Below are 24,498 nucleotides of genomic sequence, written 5' to 3' on the forward strand. Positions count from 1 at the left end.
TCGACGCCCAGAGGGTCCCATCAGCACTCACACACCTGCATCGAGACCCTCACACTGCTCTCAACCAAGCCCTCAACCTTATGGCTCAAAAATGTGTTAATGTACCAAAAAAAGAGAGAGAACGCCGGGAGCTCATGCCCCAGACGTCGACGGTCCACATGCACACACCCACACCACTGGGGCCCAAGGTGGAAAAGTTACCGGAATTATGTTAAGGTGTTGTTTTAACTAGATTATGATATGGAATATATGTACTACGTATCAGTAAGTATAATAACACACAGCCAGGCACACACAAATACGCACCAACACACACACATTTACTGTCACACAGGAAATGTAACTATATTTCATGAATATAGCACCTTCTAAACACATTTTCAAGGTGTGTGTGTACTGTTCTTATTGCTTCTATTATTACACTGTTATTACACTGGAATTGTTATTCAAATAATTAGGTCATTTCAGGAATTAACCACAAATATTTTTTCTTCAAAATGATATGCACTGGGGAATAAAAGTGTGTTTGACACTCAAGCATTGAGTGTCCAAAAGAGGCTGTGACGACATGGAATGGATGCGGAATGGGGAAGATCAGCTGACCCTGTGAGGTCTGGGTTTCAAAGGGATTGAATCTCTCTCTCATCAGCGTCCAGCTGAGCTTCTGTTGACAGAAGGTAAACACGGATACGTGAGGTGGACTCACACACACAGGCAGGTAAACAGACGCATACACACAGGCAAAAATACACACACGTGCACGCACACTTACATACAGAAGCACACACACACACACACACATATATTCACACAAGCAAACAAAAGGGGATTCATTCCATAAATACTATAAGATGGGGGTCCTGGCTAAGAACACATAGCCTTTACCCCCCCCTTGACCCCTGTGAAAACCGTTTCCCAATGCACACACACACACACTCACAGCTGTAGCTGGGGGAGGTATTATACGGTAAATTAGGATATCAGATTTAGGGTGAGTAGTGAGTACGGGGCCTGAACCTATGATTCTGGGGGGAGTGGGGGGAGGTTTGGGCTGTCCCCCCCCCCCCCCCCCGCCCCTCCCCCCAGGGCCCCTGACCAAAAGTGGGGGAGGTGGATGTGGTCTATTCATCTGAATATACAAAGACCATGGATGTTGTGGAGCCATGTGGTGTGTGTGTGTGTGTGTGTGTGTGTGTGTGTTTTGTGGTGTGTGTGTGGTGTGTACTCAGTCCTCTGTCTACCATCACACATCATCACATGTCCTGTGTGTGTTTTCGTTCTCCTGCTTGAGTGTTTCTCTGTTTGTTTTACGCTGGCTCATGTTGGCCGTCCGCCAGCTCTCTCATTCCCACACCTCACTTTCACTCTCTCTCCATCTCTCCCTCCATTTATCTGTATCCATCTCTCCCTCCATTTATCTCTTCATTTTTACTATCTCTTCATTTTTACTTCATTTTTCTCTTCATTCTCTCTCTCTCTCTCTCTGAAGTAGTGCAATATGTCAGTATATGTCAGATAGTTTGGTGTTTGTTGGGGATATCTCTGAAAACTTGTCTTGTTAAGATATGTGTTTTGTATTATGGATACACCAGGAATTCTATATTGATTTGGTTAATCTTGGTGCCTTCTAGTGATGAGACCGTTCAGGGATGCTAACCAAATTCTTGTCTTTGAAGCTAATGTTGAGGATGGTTGGACATGTGTCTGTTGCACGTGTAGGAAAGAACACACTGCCACAAAAGGTTGTGCACCTGGTACCTTTTTTTGAAGCTGAGGCGGGTCCAAAGGGTGTTGGTAAAACACTGTAGATAACCGATTGGCCAGAGAGATTAAATCGTGATCATCCTAGATTCACCACTGTGTCACTGCGTCCCTGTGTCATCGTTGCACGGGACATGATGCACAAATCCATCATTTTTTAAATAACCAAGATACTATAGTGCCAGCAATTCATTGTTTCTCACTTGACTACATAGAAGGCGGATATGTGACAGCTTGAATAAAACATGTTAATCAATCACAAATAGGTATCCATGTCATGGTCACCATATTCACTGTACTTGTTGGGGAATGGTTGAGATAACAGCCAAATTACGTTTCTCTACACACAGACCTGCTATTGCATCCCTAGATTAAAACTACATTAAAATCTCCTTGAAAGTTTTTTACACTCAAATTAGATAACTATTCGCCATCTGTTATTATTGATTATATATGATTATTAATCCCGATAGCGGAATACTTGCAATGTGCTATGTGCAGTTTTATTTTGGATAAAAGTTGAATCTGCAGGTAAATTCAAAGTACCTGGAGTAAATCGAGTAGAGCTGAGCTAAGCTAGTATCATGCGGTGGAAAAGAGCAATTAAAGACAAACATCTGCATGAAGACCAAGATGGTTACTCAGCAGGGGGGAGCAGGGTTAGAGAGTGAGAGCCCGTCAGTGTCACTCCATCACTCTACCCCCTCCCCGGCACCGTAAATAAACAAGCCTGTTTATCCTGGGGGACATCAAACGTGGCTCTTCTCAACGGCTAGATGAACTGACCAACTGCCGGGAACCATCAGACCCACTGACCCCCACACCACCACCACCACCTCCATCACCTTCTTCTTCTCTCAGTAGCACAGGAGTCTCGTATTTCACAGCTGGGGATGTCGTCCAAGGTCTTCCCACAGAAGCCCAACGGCAAGATCACTCACGTACTCACACTCCCCGGGAAGAGACGTTTTTTTGGGTGAGGGATTTTATTGAACATTTGTCATCGAATTCGAAAAAAGTAGCTCAGAATAGTGAGACGAAATTCAAACCTGTAAATGACAGTTTGTTTTTTCTTCGCCTTCCTATGCCTAATGGCTCTCTGTCTTCTTCTCTCTGTCCCACACAAGGTCACCTAGGCCTTCAACATTTGTGAAAAAAAGGTCTGCCGCTCCAAACACCCACTAATGTACTAGGAAAAATGCAATATTGTTCCAAATATGGGCTGGGGTGCATATTGTTTCAAAACAAAATTGATTCACATTTCCCAATTGAACTAAACAATGTGCATATCTCCACAACAAGGAGCACATACTCTGACGAAAAAACACCAACAACAACAGGCACGAACTTTGACCCGTGTGGATAAGTGAGTTGGCTAGAGGCTAGCGATCTCTCACCAGATAAGCTCCCATTCACGACACCTACTAAGAGCAGTCACTCAAAAAGAGAAAAAACAATGCCTCCATTTGGTACCCAATATGATAATTTACTATGTACTATGTAATTAGTCAAAACTAAACATAGAATCCATTTCCGTTTTGTGTACATATGCAAAATTTATCTTAAACTATACAAATTCTCTCGAGATTTCTGTGTTCTTTTTTCTTACAAACCAAGTTTGATAGCAGAACTGGAAAAGACGTTTGACACTATAGAACTTCAGCCTGACAGATCAACGGCCCAGAGGAGTGAAGATTCTGTAGCATGGTGGGGCTTACACAAACACTCATGATAAGTATCTGTAAACACCAAATCGTTTTTTTTACTTTTAGAGGATGGATGTTGCAATGTAAGCAAGCCTGGAGAAATGCTTAACCAAACGTTATCCCCGAGTCTCCAGAGTTCTGCTTTCCCTAACCTCAACTGTACCGAGAACCACATCGTTTTTTTCTCCCCGGCTCTTAAAGCGGTCGCTTATGGATATGTTACCGAACACAAACACAGAGATATAGTCCGTGAGTGGCATGTGTGGAACCACACTAGAGTTAGCCTTCCCAGAACCCGACAATGATAGACAGAAGGGGACACTTTCTGACAGCAAACTGTGGCAAACGAATGGGAGGCCAAGTGTCGGCCTGCGTAACTCCAGTCGTTGAAAAACAACATAATCAATTGGGAAGCAACGTGATAGCTCCTCTCACATCTCACTCCTTCACAATAAAAGTGATCTTCCAAGTCTGCTTCGTTTCTCCTCACCCTGGAGGATTTGGGGTTTTTCCTCCCTTTTTTATCAGGTTTTGCTGGCGAGTGTTAGCGGCTAGTTTCTCTGGTAAAGCCATAAAGTGCTGCAGCATTCCTGGGCTCACCTCAGAGAGCTCTGCGCACTAACGTCTTTGCAAGGCCTCCGAGGAGCAGGGAGGCTTTGGAGAGCAGCTTGTGCGTGGGTTTGCGCTGCATACTTTATGCTACCTTGAAGAATTTGTGGATATTTGCACCTCAAATCCACACAAATACAATTTTTTTTTGATTGTGACCAGGAATCCATAATAAATGGAAAACTCAAAACAATGAGAAGAGTGTGGTACCAGTCAGATAAATTCAAATTAGATGGATTTTTCTATCTGAGCAACGAACCTAAAGAAATGTAAAGGGTTAACATATGCATATTTCACAATGTTGTTTTATATGGAAGAGCGTTGTGTGGCTCACACAAAGCACACAGACATACACACCTGTTGGCTTCCAACAGATGGAGAACTAGGTTAAGAGTGATGAGAGCAGCTTTAAAAACACCACAAAAACAACCAATAAAAGGAGAGTGGTAACTTGCCCTTTATAGGGGTCAGTGAAGGGATTTGCTTGACAGTAGCTGGGTAATGAAGCAAGGGTTACACCCCTACTCTGCATTCGCGTTGGAAGACTTACATCAACATTTATTAATTTGATTTAATGCAGCTTACAATGAATTCAGATACATTATGTTAATGAGCTGACACGTTTTGCATCTCACCCAAATAGGCCTCCAGGTAGGTTGTGGACACAAGGGATTCAACTGAACTCTAAACCAGTTCACTGTGCATGTCATTGAACGGGAGAAAGTGAGAAACCACACCGCTTGTGACTATAAAGTAAAAACTGCCGTACACTCAAACAAACGCCAGATTGTACGGTTAACACCTACTTTTTTGGACAGCTTCAATTCTGATTTAAGGCTGCTGTCGATATCTTTGGGATCATGTACGTTTTTTGATCACAGCCAAAACTCTTCGTCATTTCCCAAGCATTCATAAAAATAAAAATAAATGCTTTCCAAGACTTCCAAATGGTACTAAAGTGACTATTCCTACTATCACACCAACCCTCAATATTGAACTATTTATTCAACCTCTTGGTAACTAACAAAGGAATGTGAGCAATCACCATACCAGTAAACCTGACACTGCAAACCCCCCAAAATACAGTGATATATATATATATATATATATATATATATATATATATATATATATATAAAAAGGTCTTCAGTATCCTTTCGATCCCCCGTTCTAGCGCATAGCAACTGGGACTCTGGTTACTGCTGTTTCCAACTCCCCCAAACCTTTGGAGAGGTGCCTTTTTCGGGGCTGGGGTTTGTCAGTGTGTGTGTGTGTTTATGTAGGTGTGGAATGGCCTTCAGAGGGTTTTAAGGAGCAAGCTGGAAGTAAAAGTGGCCGGGTAGGGGGGAGACCTTTAAAGGTACTACAGAGCCACAGTGCTACAGTGGAGGGGGGAGGGGGTTGAACCTCAAGATAGAAGAGCCGGTGAGACATGCAGGGGCTGCACCCCAGATACGCTTGTGTGCGCTGCGTGTTAAAATAAGCATCATGGCGAGGACGAGACAGCGGTCCGAGGTTGTCGTCGTCGTCTCTCCTTCTTAAAACGCTGTGCAGTTCCCTGTGCGTGTTCATGTTCCTGAACCATCTTTGGATGGGGGGGAGGAGGTGCAGAGAGGGTTAAATAGGTCAAGGACCAAAAGGACCCCATGGCTTAAGTTCCTCAGCTCCTGTAACACCCCCTCCAAGCCCCAACCTCCTCCCCTGTTGGAGAACCATGCTCACCCCCGACCACCTCCCATGATGAAGATAGGGCTGTGACAATAACTGTATCACCGCAATACCACCGTCGTGCGATGCCCACCACGGGGTTAAGGTCATCACATACTATGTATTTATTTGTTTTTGCTGAGTTCACATGGTGTGTGACATGAAATATCATTCATGGTTTAGGTATCATTAGTGAGTATGTGCAAGGGCTTCTGGAGAAACAAAACTTAAGGGTCACTTCAGTTTCACTTCAGCTTGGCGAGATAGGGGGAGGGACAGTCAAGGGACAGCACATATGGAGGATTTCATTTTTTTTAAATATTATTTCTAGGCTTGAGTAGGTACTTGTGATACCGTGCAATTCATACACACACACACAATAAATTGCCCAAAATGCAGGAATACCTTACTTTTTTAATCCATACCATCCCGGCCAAGACTCATGGCACACCCTACCTCCCTCCCTGGGTGTCACTTGCGTGATGATAAGGCTGACATTAGGATCGGATTACAAGAGCGAGATATATGGTGATAAAACTGCAACAGCGTGAAGCAGAGCCAGCAAGTTGAGTCAGAGTGGAGGAAAGGTGCTCTGTAAAGATGGGTAAAGTGTATTCGATTTGGCGGACTGTAACAGTTCCACTCATATAAGACAGGCACATCGTGTCTTTTAAAGCACAACCCTAGCTTATTCAAGTTAGGTCTTTCTGCTATTTTGACTAGGCTACCATATGTTGCACAGACATGATGAACGTTTTTAGTAGTAGAACAGCATTTTCAGAACCATTTTAAATACAGGGTTTGTCGGGTCCATAAAATAGCCTACCCGTCTGAATCCTGTGTCTCTCTCCTCTTAGACATGTATTGGTAGGGTCTGTAATATCTCAAAAACTGCTCAGTATATACCTTTATATATATATAAAAAAATTATCTGAACCAATCTGATCTTGAAACTAACATTTCCCGGGCCTATTTTGGTTAGGATCCATGATCTTTGACCAGTGAAGACCTCTAGTCTGCAGTGTTATCATGTCACCTTTTTGCATCGCCTCAGCTCACTAGGAACATTGAACGAGGTGATACCAAAATAAGTACCAGGTACTTTCCGCAACTTTTTCCCAAAGTAAAAACAAAAAAGGTGATTAGAGAAAAGTCGAGTTCGGCCGATAGCATGAATTAAACAGCATTTTTTTCAGAGGAGTGGTAAAGGGCAACGTGTCAGCCCTGGTGACTCCAGAAAGCCCTTGTGCCTGTGGAGAGGAGAGCTCCATGTATGGGCCTGAGATGATGAGGTGGAGAGTGGAATAGGAAGGGTTGGGGCTCCAAGCCATCATTTTTAACACAACGTGATCACAGCTCCCTTTGCGATCAAGCAACAAAATGTGCACGCGTGTTTGCGTGTGAGTGCAAGCCAGGCCCTGATCTTCAATGTCCATGAAAAACCAACACGTAAAGAAGGTAGTTGCAGTTTTTGGGGGGAAAAACCCTCAAAAGATCTGGGCTTTACCATCGTCATGTGGATTGTTTTTGTCCAGGCCGGGGCCGGTCAAGTCCTCTCGATCGAGTGACCCTTTTCTTTTGCGTCAGAGAATCTGTGGCTTCAAGCTTCATATGAAAAATCGATCGAGTAAGGAGGAAAATAATAAGCAAAGCCTCGAGGCTTATCAACCAAATCATTGCCTGATGTGAGACGCAAAGCTATCCCGTCAACGGCCAAGAGATCCAATATTCTGGACATCTGGAGAAGTTCTTGTCAGAATGAAAATGAGGAGAAAGTCGAGAGATTTTTATTAAGAGAGATTTGTTCACTGAACTGGGCTGACTTTAATATTTCAGAGACACACGATTCTTCTCTTTGATGCAGCCCCTGTAACGTGCCCTGACATCAGAGAGGGGGACGACCCCAGACTGACAAAGTACAAGACCCGGGGTGATTTTGCTTCACACATACACTTCAAATCAGTTCCTCATTTGTCATGCCGATGTTTTGATTTGCTGAAAACATTAAACATTTACTTTCTGAATCAGAAAGTTCCCGATTGCCTGTATTAACAAAAATAATTGGGTGTTCTCACTTATGCAAAACCATACATACGAAATAGCAGAGCCATAAAGTAAAAAGGCAAGATAAGGCCCCGCTCCCGATCAAATATTTTATTTTGGAAGCACTTCCAAGTTAATTTAACCACCCATTATTGTTGGAAGCAGGTCAAAATCATCCCTCAAGGAAATTGCTTTTCAGTTTTGTTTTATATTCTCCCAGAAATATTTTCTCCATGAAATCGTTTATCATTTCATGTCAAGATTGTCGACACGTTTCATTACAACAAATGTTGGTACGTTTCATCACAACATTGTCATGAACGTTGCTCAACGGAAAGAACAAAGCAAAAGGTTTAGGTTTGCGTCCTCGGTTCGAGTCACGCCCACTTTACAACCATCACACCTCATTCTCAACGGCTAAGCCAGCCTCTCGGCCAGTGGGCCTACTGGTACCCACCCTAATTGAAAAATGGTAAGGAAAAGAGTTGAAAGAGGGCTCAGACACTGAGGAGGATATCAAGAAGACTTGGCAGTAGCTCCCTGTTAAGATGGGGGCTAAGAGAATCCAGCTGGACGGGATCTAAACAATTGGCCTCAGGACTGGCCCCGTGCCTTCTGCTGTAGGGCCACATACACACAAGTTGGAAGGCTTGATCCGAGTCCAACTAAACAACAGTGTGAGGGAGGGGGAGGGGGGTGAAATGCTTTATTGTCATTTAGAAAAAGCATACATTCACCACAGCTTCATATCCCCTCCCCACTCGTCATCCTCCTCGATCTCTAGAGAATTCAATAATAATATGCTCTTCATCATTCAACGTCCAACCCCCACAGCGCTTATAAATGACAAACATCTCCCCAAGGGGGGCAAGCCCCATCGATATGAGTCAACCCAGAAAACGACCCGTTCCTACATTTATTAACTTTTGATTGTGCAGATGGAGAAAAAGACGGAGAACATAAAACCGCTGGTCTCTCCGTGGATGATGATGAGGACAAAGATGAAGTTGATGAAGATGATGATGCTGATGACGATTGCAATGACGATATTTTCTATATATATATAGAAAAAAATACTTGGTCCAGGTGACGTTGGACTAGGCAGGGCTCCACTGGGTTCTGGGGATCAGAGTGTGATCTGTAGCAGATGGCCCCTGTGGTTGCTCTGGCCCCGTGTGACGGCCCCCGGGCACCGCAGGCTGCCAGACATGTGGCCCTTGATACAGTCCTAATAGCCCTTATTAAAGATCAGCTTTCAAGTGCTTCTCCTTACCCTCTCCTGCGAAAACATTACCAAGGAAATTCACATAATCTCTCATTATTAGGTCTCCTTGACTATACACTGTATGTATGTGTCGGTGCATGTGTGAACTAGTACTTTTATTTTATTTGTAGATGTGTAGGTATCTGTTTGTGTGTGTGTGTGTGTGTGTGTGTGTGTGTGTTGTTGGGGGAGGGGGGGCTATAGGGGCCGGTGTGTGTGTGAGTAGGTGTGTCGGGCCCGTGTGTGTCCCCTTGGGCAGGTCTTTCATGGAGCCCTAATTACTAGTGAACTCTGAAGGTGATGCATGGCCCTTCTGCTACTGCAATCTAGACTACCGTCCCAACAGTTCCCAGTCAATCTCAACTACCGATCCCACTGTTCCCAGTCAATCTAGACTACCGATCCCACTGTTCCAAGTATATCTAGACTACCGATCCCACTGTTCCAAGTGTATCTAGACTATCAATCCCACTGTTCCAAGTGTATCTAGACTACTGATCCCACTGTTCCAAGTGTATCTAGACTAACGTTCCCAATGTTCTCTGTCAATCTAGACCACCTTTCCCACTGTTTCCAGTCCATCCAGTCTACCCTTCCTACTGTTCACAGTCTACTACTGTTCCCACTGTTCTGAGTCTGCCTTCTGCTCTGCGGGAGCCAGGGAAAGAGAAAATGGATCCCTCTCATTCTTTGTATTTTCTTTTTTTCCTTTTCCCATGTCAGGAGCATGCACGTTGTTGACAGCTTCCCTGTAACCCATCGGACTATATACTCAATCTTTGACCAAATGAGGCATAGGAGAGGAAGTCCCCGGGAACACCAATGTGAAGGATAACCTCCTGATTTAGCACACCCCATTCGTTGCAAACTTTAATCGTATTACACTTAAATGATTGTGCATTTTTATTGAATGAAATGCGAGTCAATATATTGTTTATGTGTGGAAAAGTGTCTCAAGACCACCAAGTTATTTCCCAGCAAAAGCTTTGACTATTTGAATTCGTCGTCGTAGTTTCGTAGTCTAGTCTAATCGTATTTTGTTTGTTAGAAAGAGGAAGCGTTTACCATAAAAGAACTCCTACATTGCAGAAAATATTTTCAGGCCGGATACAAAGGATACAGATGGCATGCATGTGTTGGTTTAACCCATATTCAGCTTGTATAAAAGAGGAGTAACGGACAGTAGAAAGGGAAAAGAGTAGCAGTAGGAACCGGATGACTTGACTTGGAAGAGACTCAGATAGGCTGCTATTCAACATGTCGTGAGTACTTCATCTTTGTTTCGACTGATTGTGAGCAAAGCCGCGGGTCGATGTTTTCAACAGGGGGGAAGGCTGAAGACAAGTGTTGAATGGCAGACTGGGTCCTCAGTGTGTGGTAGTCCGTTGTGGTGGAAATGTCTGAGTGCACAACCCAGGCAAATTTCGGGGCATCCTGTGTAGCGAGCAGATGTGCGGGCCAAGACTTCCTCTTCAGTGAGCCGGTCATACTTTACATTGTTTGGATCCAGATACATGTTTTAAAAAGTACCTGAAAGAAAAATCTTCTCCAGACTATAGTTGATGGGTTCCAAGATTGCAGTTCGGCCATTGGGTTCTGCCTCTTTCTGTTTACCCAGATGCAACCAAAGCCTACTCAAACGTGATTGGTCAATAATCCTCGTACAGAAACCAGAATGATTCAGATCCTAAAATGTTGTCCCTTGCTTACAGATGTTGCATTCATATCCGGATGTCTGTTTATAAAAATTGCATTTGACTTGAACGGTGTTAAGACTATCTATCCAGACCTAGGTGCTAGGCCAAGGAGCCAGAACTAAATCATTTTACTGCCTTATATGTATATGACATGTAACAATAAATAATCTGAATCTTGAAACTCTTTGATTTGTATCAACTCAATACGATTTTTTTTTTATTATTACCCATACAAAACACATTTGTTTACTTGATGTTACAGAATCATTTTGAAGATGCCTTAATGATAAAAATGTTCTATAATAGGTCCCTCTTAATTGAGCTTACGAGAAGTAAAAAAGCTTAATGGAGCCTAACCAGTGTGTTTATCTGACCCTTCTGACTCAGCCAATCAGACATGATTCAGCGTACCTGCTTTGTGGAGATCTACAACTCCTGTGGTATCTATGCCTTATTGGACCCAGGGTAAGTCTGCACTAGTCCATTTAAAAGCCAATCACTTCAACAGGATTCCCCATCTGAATAAGTACAACCCTCTTTTGTAAAATTCTAAAATCGTTAAGTTTGGCTGTTCCTGGTGAGTGGCGAGTGCAGCGTGCCTCTGCCTCCCCAAATCAAAAAGTACTCCAAAGCCGCCGCCAACTTCACCAGCACCTTGCTGACAGCCTGCGGCTCGGTGGGCGTCTTCACCTACGACCTGGTCCACGACCAGCACAGAGACTACAACGCCGTGCTGGCCCTCATGTTCTCCGTGCCCTTCGACTACAACCTCTACAGCAACTGGTGCGGCGCGGGCATCTTCTACCGCGGCACCGCTTGCGACAACGACCTCTTCGACCTCATGTACTACGGCAATGAGATGAGCTTCGTCCGGGTCAAAGGGGGCGCCGCCGCCAGAACGTACAAGGGAGAGATCGTGGAGGTGGTCGTCGACATGACGGAGTCGAGCAGGGCGGTGCTGAGGGTGGAGATCAAGGACCTCGGGCTTTGCTAGGACCGGGGAGATGGAGATGGGTGGAGCGCTCCGTCTAACCCCTGTCATTACGACCAGAGCAATTATCCATAAGAAATAATCAATTCATCAATCATCATGAATGATGAATGAATGAAAGTTCACTAAAGCCAAGATAATTAAGTGTAACGTGTCATTCTTTAAATCTCTCACCTTTTATCCTACTGAGTACTTCAGTGTACACGTACCTTGTTTTACTATACAGTATATTATATAAAACAAGTTATATAGTGTGCTACCATCAGAGGCTGTACACTTGACTTGCCCATGTGTGTATGACGTGTGTGCACCTGTGTGTGTGTGTGTGTGTGTGTGTATGGTAGTGGTACTGTTGGAGACTGTGTTTGTGGTGGTTCTAGGGGTTGTGGAGGACATAATGATGATAGCGGAGGTGGTGACAGAAAAGGCCTGATTATGTGGGGGTTACGGACCCCTTACGTCCTTGCGGACCCTCCTTGCGTCCACCGCAAGGGCCTGACGTGTGCCTCCCAAAAATTGTAACCTTCCATCGAGGCGACGCAGCAGCAAGGGCTGTGATTGGTCCGCTTACTAAAACCCCACACAGAACCATAAAGGTTCACGACTGCGTCGGAGCGTCTGCGTGGGGGGTGATCACTTGCGGTCGGCTCTTGGCTGAGTGACCGCGCATTTCCTAAACAGTGTTCACACAAACAAGCGCTGATGGAGGCCAGACCGAAATGTGATCCAGGAGGGCCCCTTGCGCGCCGAACGCGGTAAACGCTGGTACAATTACAGAACAGAACAACCAGAACATCTCTGCTTTGCCTTCACGTTTTTCTGTGGTCAGACTGTAATCCAACGAAAGGGTTTCATATGGACGTATGTAGATTAACACCCAGACATACGTGTACACTTTTGCATGCACATGTGTGCGGCGTAACTCGGGAGGGAACCAGGAGCGACGAGGTAATCATGATTACACAGGCGTGCCATTCAGGAGCACAAGACCTCGCGGCTGGCTGTGAACCCTTCCGAACAAGTTGTTAACAAGTTCAGGATGTGCCCCTCTGTCTGTGTGTGTGTGTGTGTGTGTGTGTGTGTGTGTGTGTGTGTGTGTGTGTGTGTGTGTGTGTGTGTGTGTGTGTGTGTGTGTTTATTGGACGGAGATGGGGTGCCCAGGACAACGTTCATTATGAGCAAAGCAGATGGTGGAAGAGCGATGTCATCTTCTCTCTCTCCCGGAACTCATCCATCACCCGCTCACCTGTTCACCTTGTCATTAAGGGCTCAATAGTTTACCTCACCTGTTCGCCTGGTCTTTAAGTCACAATTAATGTAGTTCACCTGTTAACAAAGTCATTAAGGTGCACATTCTGAGATTAGACACAGGCACACTATAAAGAAGAAGTCTGACCTTGTTTTTTCTGGCAAGGTGAGCGGTTTTGTCAGGGTGAAGAAAATACATTATATTTTAAATATAGTATCTATGATCCACCCCAAAGCTTTTTATGCTGGGCTTCTTCGATCTCTTCCCCACCGTCTTAAACTAATTCTTTCCTCCCGCCCCCACCTCCCCTATTCTCCCCCTAACCGCCCCCCCCCCCCAACTGGGTATGGTGGCAGCTCTGCTGTAAACCAATCAGGGACTCAGAAATCTGATCCACCGTGCTCTCCTCCTGTCAGCACACATGTCAAGGTGAACTTGGGCGGGGTGGGGGGGGGGCCCGGGGTGGTGGTGTTCGGGGTCTTTAAATAACTACAGCCCTCTCCAAACTCTCCCACCCACTCACTACCTTCTCACCCAACACTGCCCCCCCTGCCCCCTGGTTAAGAGTGAGCCTCTTGTTTACAAAGACTTTGCAGGGGTCGTTTTTAGCAGAAACCTGATCAGAATATGTAGAAGTTACTGAAATAATCAAAGACCTGTTGGTTTGTGATTACAAGACAGACAAGTAGCGACGGTGGCACCGAGCCAGGAAGAAGATGCTCTGACTATATGTATATATGAGTCTCTCGTCAGACGGGTCTTTGCATTTAATGTACGTGTACATTCATGTGTCATAAAGTGTCATGCGTCACTAATTGCGTGCTAATCTTTCAGCCTCTCTCCATTACACAGACTAGCACGCAAGCACACACACACCACAGGCTAGCTCACACACTAACATACACACACACAAACATAGAGTTTCAACGTGTGTGTGCGTGCATGCGTGTGCGTCTCAAACCTGTAAAACATATTGGCCACTTAAGTGTGCTAATGTTGTGCGTTGCGTGCTCTTCCAACAGCTCTGTCTGCTCGCTCCTTTGCTATTATAAGCAACATCCGTCTGAACGTAACAAATAGACAACTGGTGTAAATATTGTGGTTTCCCTGTCATTCCCTAGATTTTCGTGTGTGTGTGTGTGTGTGTGTGTGTGTGTGTGTTTGGCTGAGGGGTCAGGAGGTGATTACAAAGCCATGCCAACCAATGCCTATGTGCCAACCCTGGGTGTAGCATAGTGTTTATGCGTGCATGCGTATGTCTGTCTGTGTGCGCCTGTTTTTAGAAAGGGTTCTGAGCTCCGGTGGTGGTGGTGGTGGGGGGAGGGGAATTGTCTTGGACGACACGCCTCTCGTCTCTCTGGCGATGGCTTCCCCTGGGAACCGAGCCAGGTCCAACTCTCAAAGACCGCTTCCTCTCTCAGCAGTGGCAGGCCTTCATCTCTGACCCTCAGTCTACGACCCACCCCGCCGGGACCGCCACCTTCTCCCCCTGCCCTCAAACTCCACCACCTCCTCCACTGTCTCTCCCTCCTTCTCCTCCTCCTCATGGACCTTCACCACCACCTGCTCCTCTGGAGTAGATGTGCTGAGAGCCAGCCACTTGGCTCTTCTTTTAACACTCTGGTCAATATAATTACGTGAGTATCAGTTTGTATAAATTCAATACATCCTACTGACAGTTGCCCACAGGAACAGCAACTACAGGAAACCAACAAATATGTTCCCTCCGGCCTCCGTTTCTTCTCTTCCACTTTCACCTTCCATCCAGCCAGGAAATCGTCTAGCAGAACCAATCCCAAAAGAGGTCTGAGGCGTGAGCTCAACTCCTTCCTACTCTTCAAATCTCTTGTCTTCACTTTCCTTGGCCTCCTTCCACTCTCACGCTGTATCAACCTGGTTTCCTTAAACACATGACTTCATGATTTATCCGGTTTGATGATGATGTTGATGATGATGATAATGTAATGCAGACCTTGTAATTTACTCTGGTTGTTGTTGCAACTGTTCCCACTGCGTGACACGCTACTGGCAGGTTGCTAAACATCACCGGTGACCGGCCTCCGGACAGGGGTCAGCGATGCTTCTCACACATTCTCACAGCCGTAAATCCTCTGGCTTAATATACACATATGGCATCCTCAAAACACACTTTAACAATGACCCCGAGCACGGCACCTAACAACGCATCACAACAACGCACAACAATGCCACATGACATACCGCATCTCACAACAGCGTACACCGCGTACCGAGACAACGTCCGACAGCACAAACCATGTGACAATAGTACACAGCAACAAACAGCAACACACACCTCCCACCCTCTTGCAACATGGCCGATCCACATGGTCAGGGAAAACACACTTTATGCAACTAACACGTTAGCAAACACATGAACTCACCTCATGTCTTTACCTCGAGTGTTAACAAGTAGAAAATACTCCCCCGTGTTCATGTGGTGTGGTGGTGCCACTCACAAATGTGGAAACTAAAATATTATTTGCTTCAAAGAAACCGTATTACTCGTGTTATTTAACCACACAACATGTGACAACACAAGCACTTTCCCTGCCAACAGAAACAAGTGTGCTTTGAACACGCAGAAGGGGGTAATCAGGGGTCATTCGTATTCTGGGGGCAATATATCTTGGTAGAAACTAATTAAAGCCGAACCAACATCATTTAAAACGGGAACCTGAGTGGACAGGCATTCAGATTTCAACACATCCAGGCAACTAATCGCCTGTTTTGATACAGGGGGCATGTAGTGGTTTCAAACAGGCCTCACATTCATAAAATACCCAGACTGGGATACACGAGTCCGCTCACTCTGCTGTATGAAGCACAGCACTGTTGCTCTACCATTTCCCCTCTCTCTCATGGACTTAAAACATACATACATGTACAAGTACATGTATCTAATGCCTTGGTTTACCCGTTGATACTTAATAATCACTTTGGAAGACATTTAGCAAATAAATCATCAGCTTTGGCGGAGTCCCAGGGTGTCCAGCTTTGCTTCTGGCAGCTCTGACATAACACTTTCCATGGTTCCTCACACACACACACACGCACACACACACCCCTGCTTAACCAAACAGGCTGACGGGGGACAAACCGAGTTCAGCGTGCCGATGACATGTGGTGTGGCCCTCCAGGTACCTGCATACCTGTTTGCATGCGGGTTGTGTGTATATTTTACAAAAATTAAATAAACGTATGAAAACAGAAAAAAGTTATTTTAAAAAGGTCCCACAGACCATATTTCTGTTGTTGCCCCCATGATTGCAATAGTACACCAAGCCATCTAATTGTGATGATTTATAGTAAACATTTCACCCTGGAAAGACGCATTATATCAATCTTTAAGCTGCTGCATTGATTCTGGTCATAAAACTGAGGAAAAAAATTAATCTAATATTAACAGCGGGTGTTTCTAAAGTCTGTGTTCACTGCACCGCAGTGTTGGTTACAAGGTGCATTAACTGCACTGTGGTCACCATGGTTTCACAACAAACACAGCAGTCCTATGGTCGCAGTACATGTTGATTGGCAGTGGCCAGGTTGGGCACCGTTATTGGTTTCTTTCTGTACACGTCCCACAATGCAATGCAGCATTTTTCTAGAGCTCATGTCTTGAATTTGACACATTCTTTATGCCAACTTTTTAAAAATTTGAATCTGTTATTAGAAGTTCATATCATCAACCTATTTAATTGATAAAGGGCATACATTATATGCATTATATATATAATATATTATCTGTTATAACAATGCAAAATCAATGATTTCACCAGAAAAACACTCAATGCAATAGTATGAATCGTCAGTACCTAACTAAACTATAACTTCCTGATCTGGGTTCTTAATAGAAAGTTTTTCAGTTATGACAAACTCCAACAGCCACACACTGAATGACTACAGAAATACTAGCATGTAAGAGTGACATTTTCAACCACAACCCCAAATGTTCTTCTTTTACAACTGTCGAAAACAGAAATGAACAAAGAACGAGGCACCGGCAGTAAAAGCCATGGAACCATCTGGAAGGGTCTGCAGTAAAACGGCCTCACACCTGTGGCGATGGTGGGGGGGAGGGGCTTGGCTGCCTTAATAGGCGCTCATGGGAGGACGTTAGAAGACAATGACGCTGCCGACAGGGCCAATTAGCACTAATGTGTGGACACTAGCCCCGCCCCTTGTTCACACAGACCCATAGAGTCGGGGTGGTGGTGGGAGGAGGTGGAGGTGCTTGACACACACACACACACACACACACACACACACACACACACACACACACACACACACACACACACACACACACACACACACACAAAGGGCTTAATAACGAACACCTGGTGGTTGTAGCAGTCAAACAGGTGGCTTCAGTTGCTGCTGTAGCGAGCAGTTCACTGTTCTTGAACGCCTCTGACAAACTGCTGAGTGCTGGACCTTCTCATCTGCTGCTCTCCAGCTTTCCCGAGAAACCCTCCCTCCTCCGTCTGCTTTTAAAGAGACGGTGTTCCCTCTGTGGGGTTTGGTATTGTATGTGGCACGATGGCCATTCTTCTGCTATGGGTTGATTCTGTGGTCATATAAAATACACATTTTCTTTTTAAATTTAACTTTGGCCAAGATCACCTGATTATCATCCAAGTCTGCTCCTGTCCTGAGAATGGAGAACAATATCTTCACCTTTCTCTTTCTTATTTGTCCCAGTATGCCACAAACACAGCATCAGATCCCATGCATTCATCTCATCTCGTTCCACCGTTGTGGAGAAATGTCGGAATGCGAGCGGCCCCAAGAGTGTTGCGTCTTAACGCTCGCGCCGTCGCAGCGCCCATCCCAGAATACCTCTGTGTGACACCCCACCGCTGTCCTGTCCTGTCCCTGTGTGACATCAAACCGCCGGCGCTGCCAGCGGACCTTGAAATGACACCCTCCACTTGTCGTGGAGCCGGCGCCAGTCGCGGGCCACCGGGTGCACGGAGAGGGCCCTACTGGGCACGCTCAGACCGGAGCGGCCTGCGTCGCTAGGTGGACACTCAAATAAATAAATACCCTTCTCTCAGATCTACCCAAGAGGTGTCACAGAGATGTTGATTTAGAACTATTATAAATAAGTTGAGAGGAAGTATCAACACATCCCTGCCTCCGATAACGTCCACATTTAAAGAGCGATGACACCCTAAACCCCCACTTGTGTTGGATGCATTATATTTTCAGCCATCTATTTTTGCTTTGATCTTGACAAGTGAGTGTTATACATATTATACTGATAAATGTAGATTGTTAATATTGACAGGAAAGAAAACTCAATAAAGAAATAAGAAAGAAATAAAACGGATGACATCACAGCGTACCTCCTTGCACAGACTCCCAGACCTCACACCTAATAAAAAGCCTTGGTGAGCCCTCGTTGTGGGGGTTTTAAGAGCTGAAGTAGGGGCTTTTGGTAAGAAGTCGAGCTATCTCTACTCCCAATCTCCTGCCGCCCTCTGGCATCGCCCTAATTAAGCACAACATCTTAATCTGACCATGCGCACGCACACACACAAAAACACCACTGAATGAAACCAAAAGCAGGATACAGCCAGCCGAGGATATTAGTGGGTGGAGCCCTCAGGGTTCCACCTGAGCTGTGTGTGTGTGTGTGTGTGTGTGTGTGTGTGTGTGTGTGTGTGTGTGTCTGTGTGTGTGTGTGTTAACAGCTCTTACCTGGAGGACAGAGGCAGTTGTGGGGCACGTCGCGGGCCTGCCGTGTCTTGGGTAGCCGAGCTGCAAGTTTCTGACAGAAGAAGAAGGAAAAGAGAGGAAGTGTTAGGATGCTTTGTATACTTAAATGGATCTGAAATCCTCTTCCCAGAAACAGTAAACAATTAAAACAAAGCAGTATTTAAAAGTGAATAAACTAGCAATGACCTGTAAAAATGTTTTAGCCATTGATCCGTCTCCCTTTCTAACCAATGAGTGTGTCAATTAATATAATTTTTATCTGTGTACTTTCAACCATGCCATTAACAACTTTCAATGTCAATAAATCCATGCCAGTGCGCATACAACCTCTAAAATTGTACACAGAAGACAGAAAAGTGATTGGTAGATAAAACAGCTCAATTTAGCCTTTATCAAGGTATAAATACTGGACACAAGTCTGTGCTAAATCAACGAAAAGGGTGAATGCCAGCGATTTGATCCGAGCGCCAGTGCCAAGACAAGAATACTGGTTCATCCTCAACGGGATGCCAGCCCCATCCGGAGCAGTGACAGCAGTGTGAGCTGTTTGGAGGCGGTGACAGACAGGTGCAGGAGTGGATGTTATGGAGATAAGGTTCAGGGTTCTTGGTAGAGACGGTCAGGCCCAATATGTCCCCCAGGAACACGACCACAGATCCAACAGCAGTTGAACAACGCATAACACTCCAAATAAAGAATCCATGCAAGAGTGTGCTCTCACCAGGATAGTTAAATGTGGGCGTACATCTTGTGTGTAACAAATCGCATGACTCCTTCCCAATGAGAAACGCTTTACACCTACGTTATTTAATTTGTTCTGATCTTCTAATATATTTTTCTAGACATTTCCATGAGGGACAGAAATAAATAGGTAAATCAAATATGTTAGTGTAGGATGGAAGGAAACACCAAATGTATAAATATCAACTGTGTGAATAAGTAAAAAGTTATATATAACTTATTTTTCGTCCCAGAATCCTTCCGGGAAGAAAGGACCAATAGCAGTGAGATCCAACCCACCAGAACCACTGTTATAAACGGCAGACACAAAACCAACCTGGAATCTCTCTCCTTCCTTCCCTCTCACACACTCCCTCTGTCTCTTTCCCTCTCACACACGCCCTCTGTCTCGCTCCCTCTCACACTCTCTCTCTCTCTCTCTCTCCCGTTTCTCTGAGAGCTCTGTGTGTGTTATTCACCAAGAGTTCCAGGAATGTATTTGGTTGATACTGGCAGGGCCCGCATGGCGGCTGGGGAAGTGTTTAGTGGAGACCGGTCCGGAGAGACCGAGATCTGCCGCACTACTCTGCTGTGGTGGTGGACTTCTAAAATGGCCCTCGGCTCGACCCGAAGTCCAACAACAGCTGAGGTGGCCACTGCCCCCCCCCCAACCCAACCCCAGCCCACCCAGACAAGGTGACAGAGATAAGGGGGTACACTGAAAGACGAAAGAAGACGAGAGTCAGGCCATCCCAGGCGGATCAACCTGTAAATCAGCAGCCCCTTCAACGCGCGGTGCATCAAAGACCAAGCTCACTCGAATTACCAGACAACAGCGCTGAACGGCGAGTAATAAAATAGATATAAATACTGACGGCACCCTTCTATGGGACAGCCGTTGATGATTCAGACGAGTTACCCCGAGTGTATGACTGGTGACATCACCACTGGCATGCACAGCGGCCTTGATGGTCAGGGGTGGGCGAAGGGGTAGACAGTACCCCATAGAGAGAGCTAGGGGGTGGGGGGTGGGATGGTAAGAGAATGGGTGGCTGGGTGCATTCCCCGCCTCTCCGCCTCCCCCACTTTAATGGTAACCCGATGCTGGAGGTTTTGATGTGGTTTAAACGTGCTATTTCAGGAGTATGACAGTGGCTTTCACAATCCCCTCATCAGAGTAGCTTGAAGATCCCTAATATGCTGCCCTACCCCCCACCCCCCTCCCCCCTCCCAACTTACTGCGTTTGTAGTGCACTTAAGAGTTTTCAGCGCAGTGCCGGACTGGCCCGTGGGTGTTTAGAAGTCCCATTTAGAATTAATGGATGGGTGGTCGGCGATCCTGTTTGAAAGCATTCCGTCAGGAGCAGCGAGCCGACCTATCGATCGGCTCGGTGCTGGCCAGCCGATCCGCTGTTTGCCAATGCCAGTGATGAAGGAAGCCCTCGTGTGTCATTTGCTCATTGTAAACGCCGTCATGCCGCGGCCACTTGAAGGTCACGGTGCGGAGCCCTGAGGTCATGTACACAAAGGGCTTGTGAAACAGAGACTGAAGTACTTGAGGAATTCCAGCGCTGCTAAATTTGGATGTCGGGGGGCTTAACGCAAAACATCTACAATCCGCGACAGCGTTTGAACTAGCGGTGGAGCGGCAGAGGTATTGGGGATTGGAACCCTACCAGGCTATAAAAAGACCTATTGATTCCTTGGAAAATGTCCACAATAAGAAGATCCGATGCTTAGAATCATTCACATGTAGGAGATAAAAGAAGAGCCGTTTGATTTCACACGCTCTTTAGACGTACAGCCATGACAGATGCCTAATAATGGGAAACTAATTATATTGCTAAAGCATATTCTGGGAGGGGCAGTGGCTCATCCCGCTAGGGTGCTCACCAGGAAGGCAACATACCTGGTAGTGACCCAGGTTCGATTACAGCCTGCACTACATATCAGTATCTATTCACTTGCTCATTCCCTCTCTCTTTCAATTCCTGTATATTTTCACTGTCCTGTCCATGAAAGATGGACAACATTTATATTAAAAAATATATGTATTTAGCAGACCAAAAATCAACACTGTGTACTGTTGAGATGAATCATCTCACTTTTTTTTTTTTAAGAACTCAGGGAACGGCAATGAATAAGTTCTGAGAGTTGTGCCGAGAAATTGTGATTAAGAATTCTTCCCTCTTGACGAAATGATTCCACCAGGCAGAAATCAGGACTTCTGGTGCATCTATCTGAGAGCGAAGAAGAGACCATTCTCTTCGCAATGTCCTCATGACTCAGTGTGCTCTGACAGAGAGCAGAGCTGGTCTCTCTCTCCCTCTCCCCCTCTTTCCCACTCTCTCTCCCCATCTCTCTCTCTCCCTCCATCTCCCTCTCCCTCTCCCCCCCACTCTCTCTACCCCTCTCTCTTTACCCCTCTCTCTCCCTCCCTCCCCGCCCCCTCTCTCCCCCCAGAACATTCATTCTGCAGGATGCTATTGCAAGTTATTCCAGAGCAGAAAAATGCATTTGTCTGCATATTCCACCAAATGATACAGTGTTTCCCACTAGTGTTTCTGGGGCATGCGTGCCTGCTTTTATTGTTCAACACACTGGCCTGTGCAAGCATGCAGAGGTATCTGTCACTGAGAGTGGGGGAGCCACCCAAACGCATGCCGCAGGCTGTACAGGGCTGAGGGGTCTAGGGGGGTCTGCAGGGACCTGGGTGACGAAACCAGGACCGGGGGAGGCTGTATTTCTCCCCTTTCCACACCTCAGAGTCTGGCCGCTGCGCTGCACACACAGCTCCTGCTCTGGAAAATGCACAGCCAGTTCCCTGGCCATAGAGAGGGCCTATGGAGGGCCGTCGGCCTCATAGCTAATTGTGAATTCTCTCTTTTAAAAGCTTGAGCAACATTTAAGGATCAGAGTAGAGAATGTGGATTTCATGGAAACTGTATATTTTAGATGCTTGGTTGAGACATTAATTAACATTTATTAAGCTTTTTATTTTGATTTATTAACCATTTATTTAGGGTGAAATCCTAAACTCCCATTCCCCTCAGTGTGTAACATCTGACAGACTACAGAGCAGTGACAATCTGCACATTGTTGCAAAGTTTCCGTATAAACGTTTATGTAAGAGTAGAAATAGGTTTACTTTTGCCAATTGTTCTGACTTGATTGTATATTTTAATCAATTAATATCCAGTCAATGTATGATTTGTTTTGATGTTGTTTTGTTAAAAATCTCCCCCGCGTGAAGGCCGACGTTTAATATTAAAAAGGTCAATATTGTCACGGTGTTTCTGTTGCATGGAGTGGACTAACGCATATAGCTCCTCTTAATATTAGGAGATGCCCAAAGTGAAAGTGGAGGTGACTCAAAAGGTTGTGTCAAAGCAAACAAAAGGAAAGGAAAATAGGCTGCCTACGGACTTCAATCACCGTGGAAGAGGTTGTTAGTGTAGCTGTGGAAGTGGTCAATTAAAGGGCAAACCGGGGCCAAACAACTGTTTTACACAACAGATGGTAAAGGAGAGTGCGACTCAGGGTTATACCTACAAAGTAATGCAAAGTGAGTGGATCTGAAAACGGAATGCGTTGTTAAGGAGGAGACATCGTGCAGGTGTCCCTAAATACAAAAGTAAGAATGTATTTCTCGCCGTTTGTGTATGGGCCATATTGGTCATATAAAATTGCACCATGTCAACTGCAAGGGCTTCTCATGCCTGTTAACCTTTAAAAATATAAAAAAATAAGTCAAGACTTATAGAACGGACGAGTGCATAAAGTATTGCACAATTTATCATTAAAGTTGCACCTCCTGTGGCCCAGAATTTAATAAGTAGGCCTACTACATCTTTGCGACCATCGGCGCTTACCTCTTCCAGAATCCGGTCAAGACGGGCCAGGATAACGGGTTCCACCTGCTCCGAGGACATCCATGCGGTGACCTGCGAGTCCCGCTGCTGCTCCAGGCTGAATATCCGTGACTGCAATTCCGACGTCCGCAGAAAGACCGCCGTGCAAACTCCCAGAGACAAGAGGCTTAATATTATACAAATTGTTAGGCCGGCAGAATCTCCAAAGTTTCTCCAAAGCGGCTTCTTGCAAGCGTCCTTGTCGTCACAAGTCCTCCGCACTTTGGGGTGACCGGTAGCTCTCCACTGTTGTTCCTCTTCCATTTTTCATGCAGACCTACTATAACTTTAAGATATTTTCCCCCCCACAATGAAATCCAAATATGAATCAAGAAGAGTAAAAAAAAAAAAATACTACTTTTGGTAGTTAAAGTCTTGCAGTTGTCCTCCTTCCAAACTTTTTCTTGCTTGATATTCTCAAATAAATAAGTATTTATAACAAAATCAAAACACGACACAATCCTGTGGTGTTGAGCATCGTTCAAGTCGGTTAAGTAACAAAACCGAGTATAACAAAACCCAAGTCAACTCTCTGATCACTTTGCACCGAGTTGCAGCCGAGCCATCTGATGGTGCTGTCCGAGCGGTGTAGCTGCAGCTCTCTCTCTCTCTCTGTCCCTGTGTACTGGTCGATCAGCCGTCAGTGCGCGCGCTGAAATCTGAGCCGCTCTCTCTCTCTCTCTCTCTCTCTCTCTCTCTCTCTAGAGCGCCTTTACACTATGCGCCTTTTGCTAGGCTGCTGCGCAAGTGCACGCTCCTCCTATCACTAGGGTGTAGGGTTAGGCTAAACGTTGGGGTGGTAGGATGGGCTGGGATTCAGCGGCGGCGGCGGCGACGGCGTTGCCCCCTTTGATCCGTGCGCACTCGCGAGGGATATTTTTAGGGCGAGCGCTGCCAGTATGCAGAGTAGCCGCGCGCCGCACGAGCGATTGTGCTGTCTGAAGTATTCCAGCCCTCCTTCTCAGGCCTGATCCACGGGGCAAAATGAACATACATGAAAATAAAGATAAACGACGGATTGTATTTAGAGTAGTTAAAAAAACAACTTTACAGACTTTTTTTTATTGAACTTCTTTTGTCAGATTTTGTTGAATTACA

The 24,498-nt window shown here is 45.5% G+C and overlaps 2 protein-coding genes across 2 annotated transcripts in view; one reads left to right on the plus strand and one right to left on the minus strand.

Moving 5' to 3' along the window:
- The window catches only part of col13a1 (collagen, type XIII, alpha 1), an 86,508-nt gene extending 62,444 nt beyond the window's left edge, over nucleotides 1-24,064 (minus strand). Inside the window, exons 1-2 of the mRNA XM_084470516.1 lie at nucleotides 23,362-24,064; nucleotides 18,752-18,821 (exon numbers count right to left, since the gene is read on the minus strand). Coding sequence (XP_084326642.1) covers nucleotides 18,752-18,821; nucleotides 23,362-23,664 — 373 coding nt within the window. The 5' untranslated portion in view covers nucleotides 23,665-24,064. The remainder of the gene's footprint in view (nucleotides 1-18,751; nucleotides 18,822-23,361) is intronic.
- On the plus strand, nucleotides 10,146-12,080 carry LOC311350501 (uncharacterized protein). Its single transcript, XM_084470520.1, has 3 exons — nucleotides 10,146-10,352; nucleotides 11,175-11,254; nucleotides 11,357-12,080. Exons 1-3 carry the CDS (start codon nucleotides 10,348-10,350, stop codon nucleotides 11,779-11,781), a joined length of 510 nt encoding a protein of 169 aa, XP_084326646.1. The 5' UTR covers nucleotides 10,146-10,347; the 3' UTR covers nucleotides 11,782-12,080.
- Nucleotides 24,065-24,498: the final 434 nt, after the last annotated feature.

The sequence above is a fragment of the Micromesistius poutassou genome, assembly GCF_964030765.1.
Source record: "Micromesistius poutassou genome assembly, chromosome: 7".
Classification (NCBI taxonomy): Eukaryota; Metazoa; Chordata; class Actinopteri; order Gadiformes; family Gadidae; genus Micromesistius; species Micromesistius poutassou.

Bases quoted from the DNA above. Each gene is read 5' to 3' on its own strand.
- LOC311350501 (XM_084470520.1), top strand. The intron at 11,255-11,356 runs AAGTCTGCACTA...GTTAAGTTTGGC, and splicing joins TGCCTTATTGGACCCAGGGT to TGTTCCTGGTGAGTGGCGAG.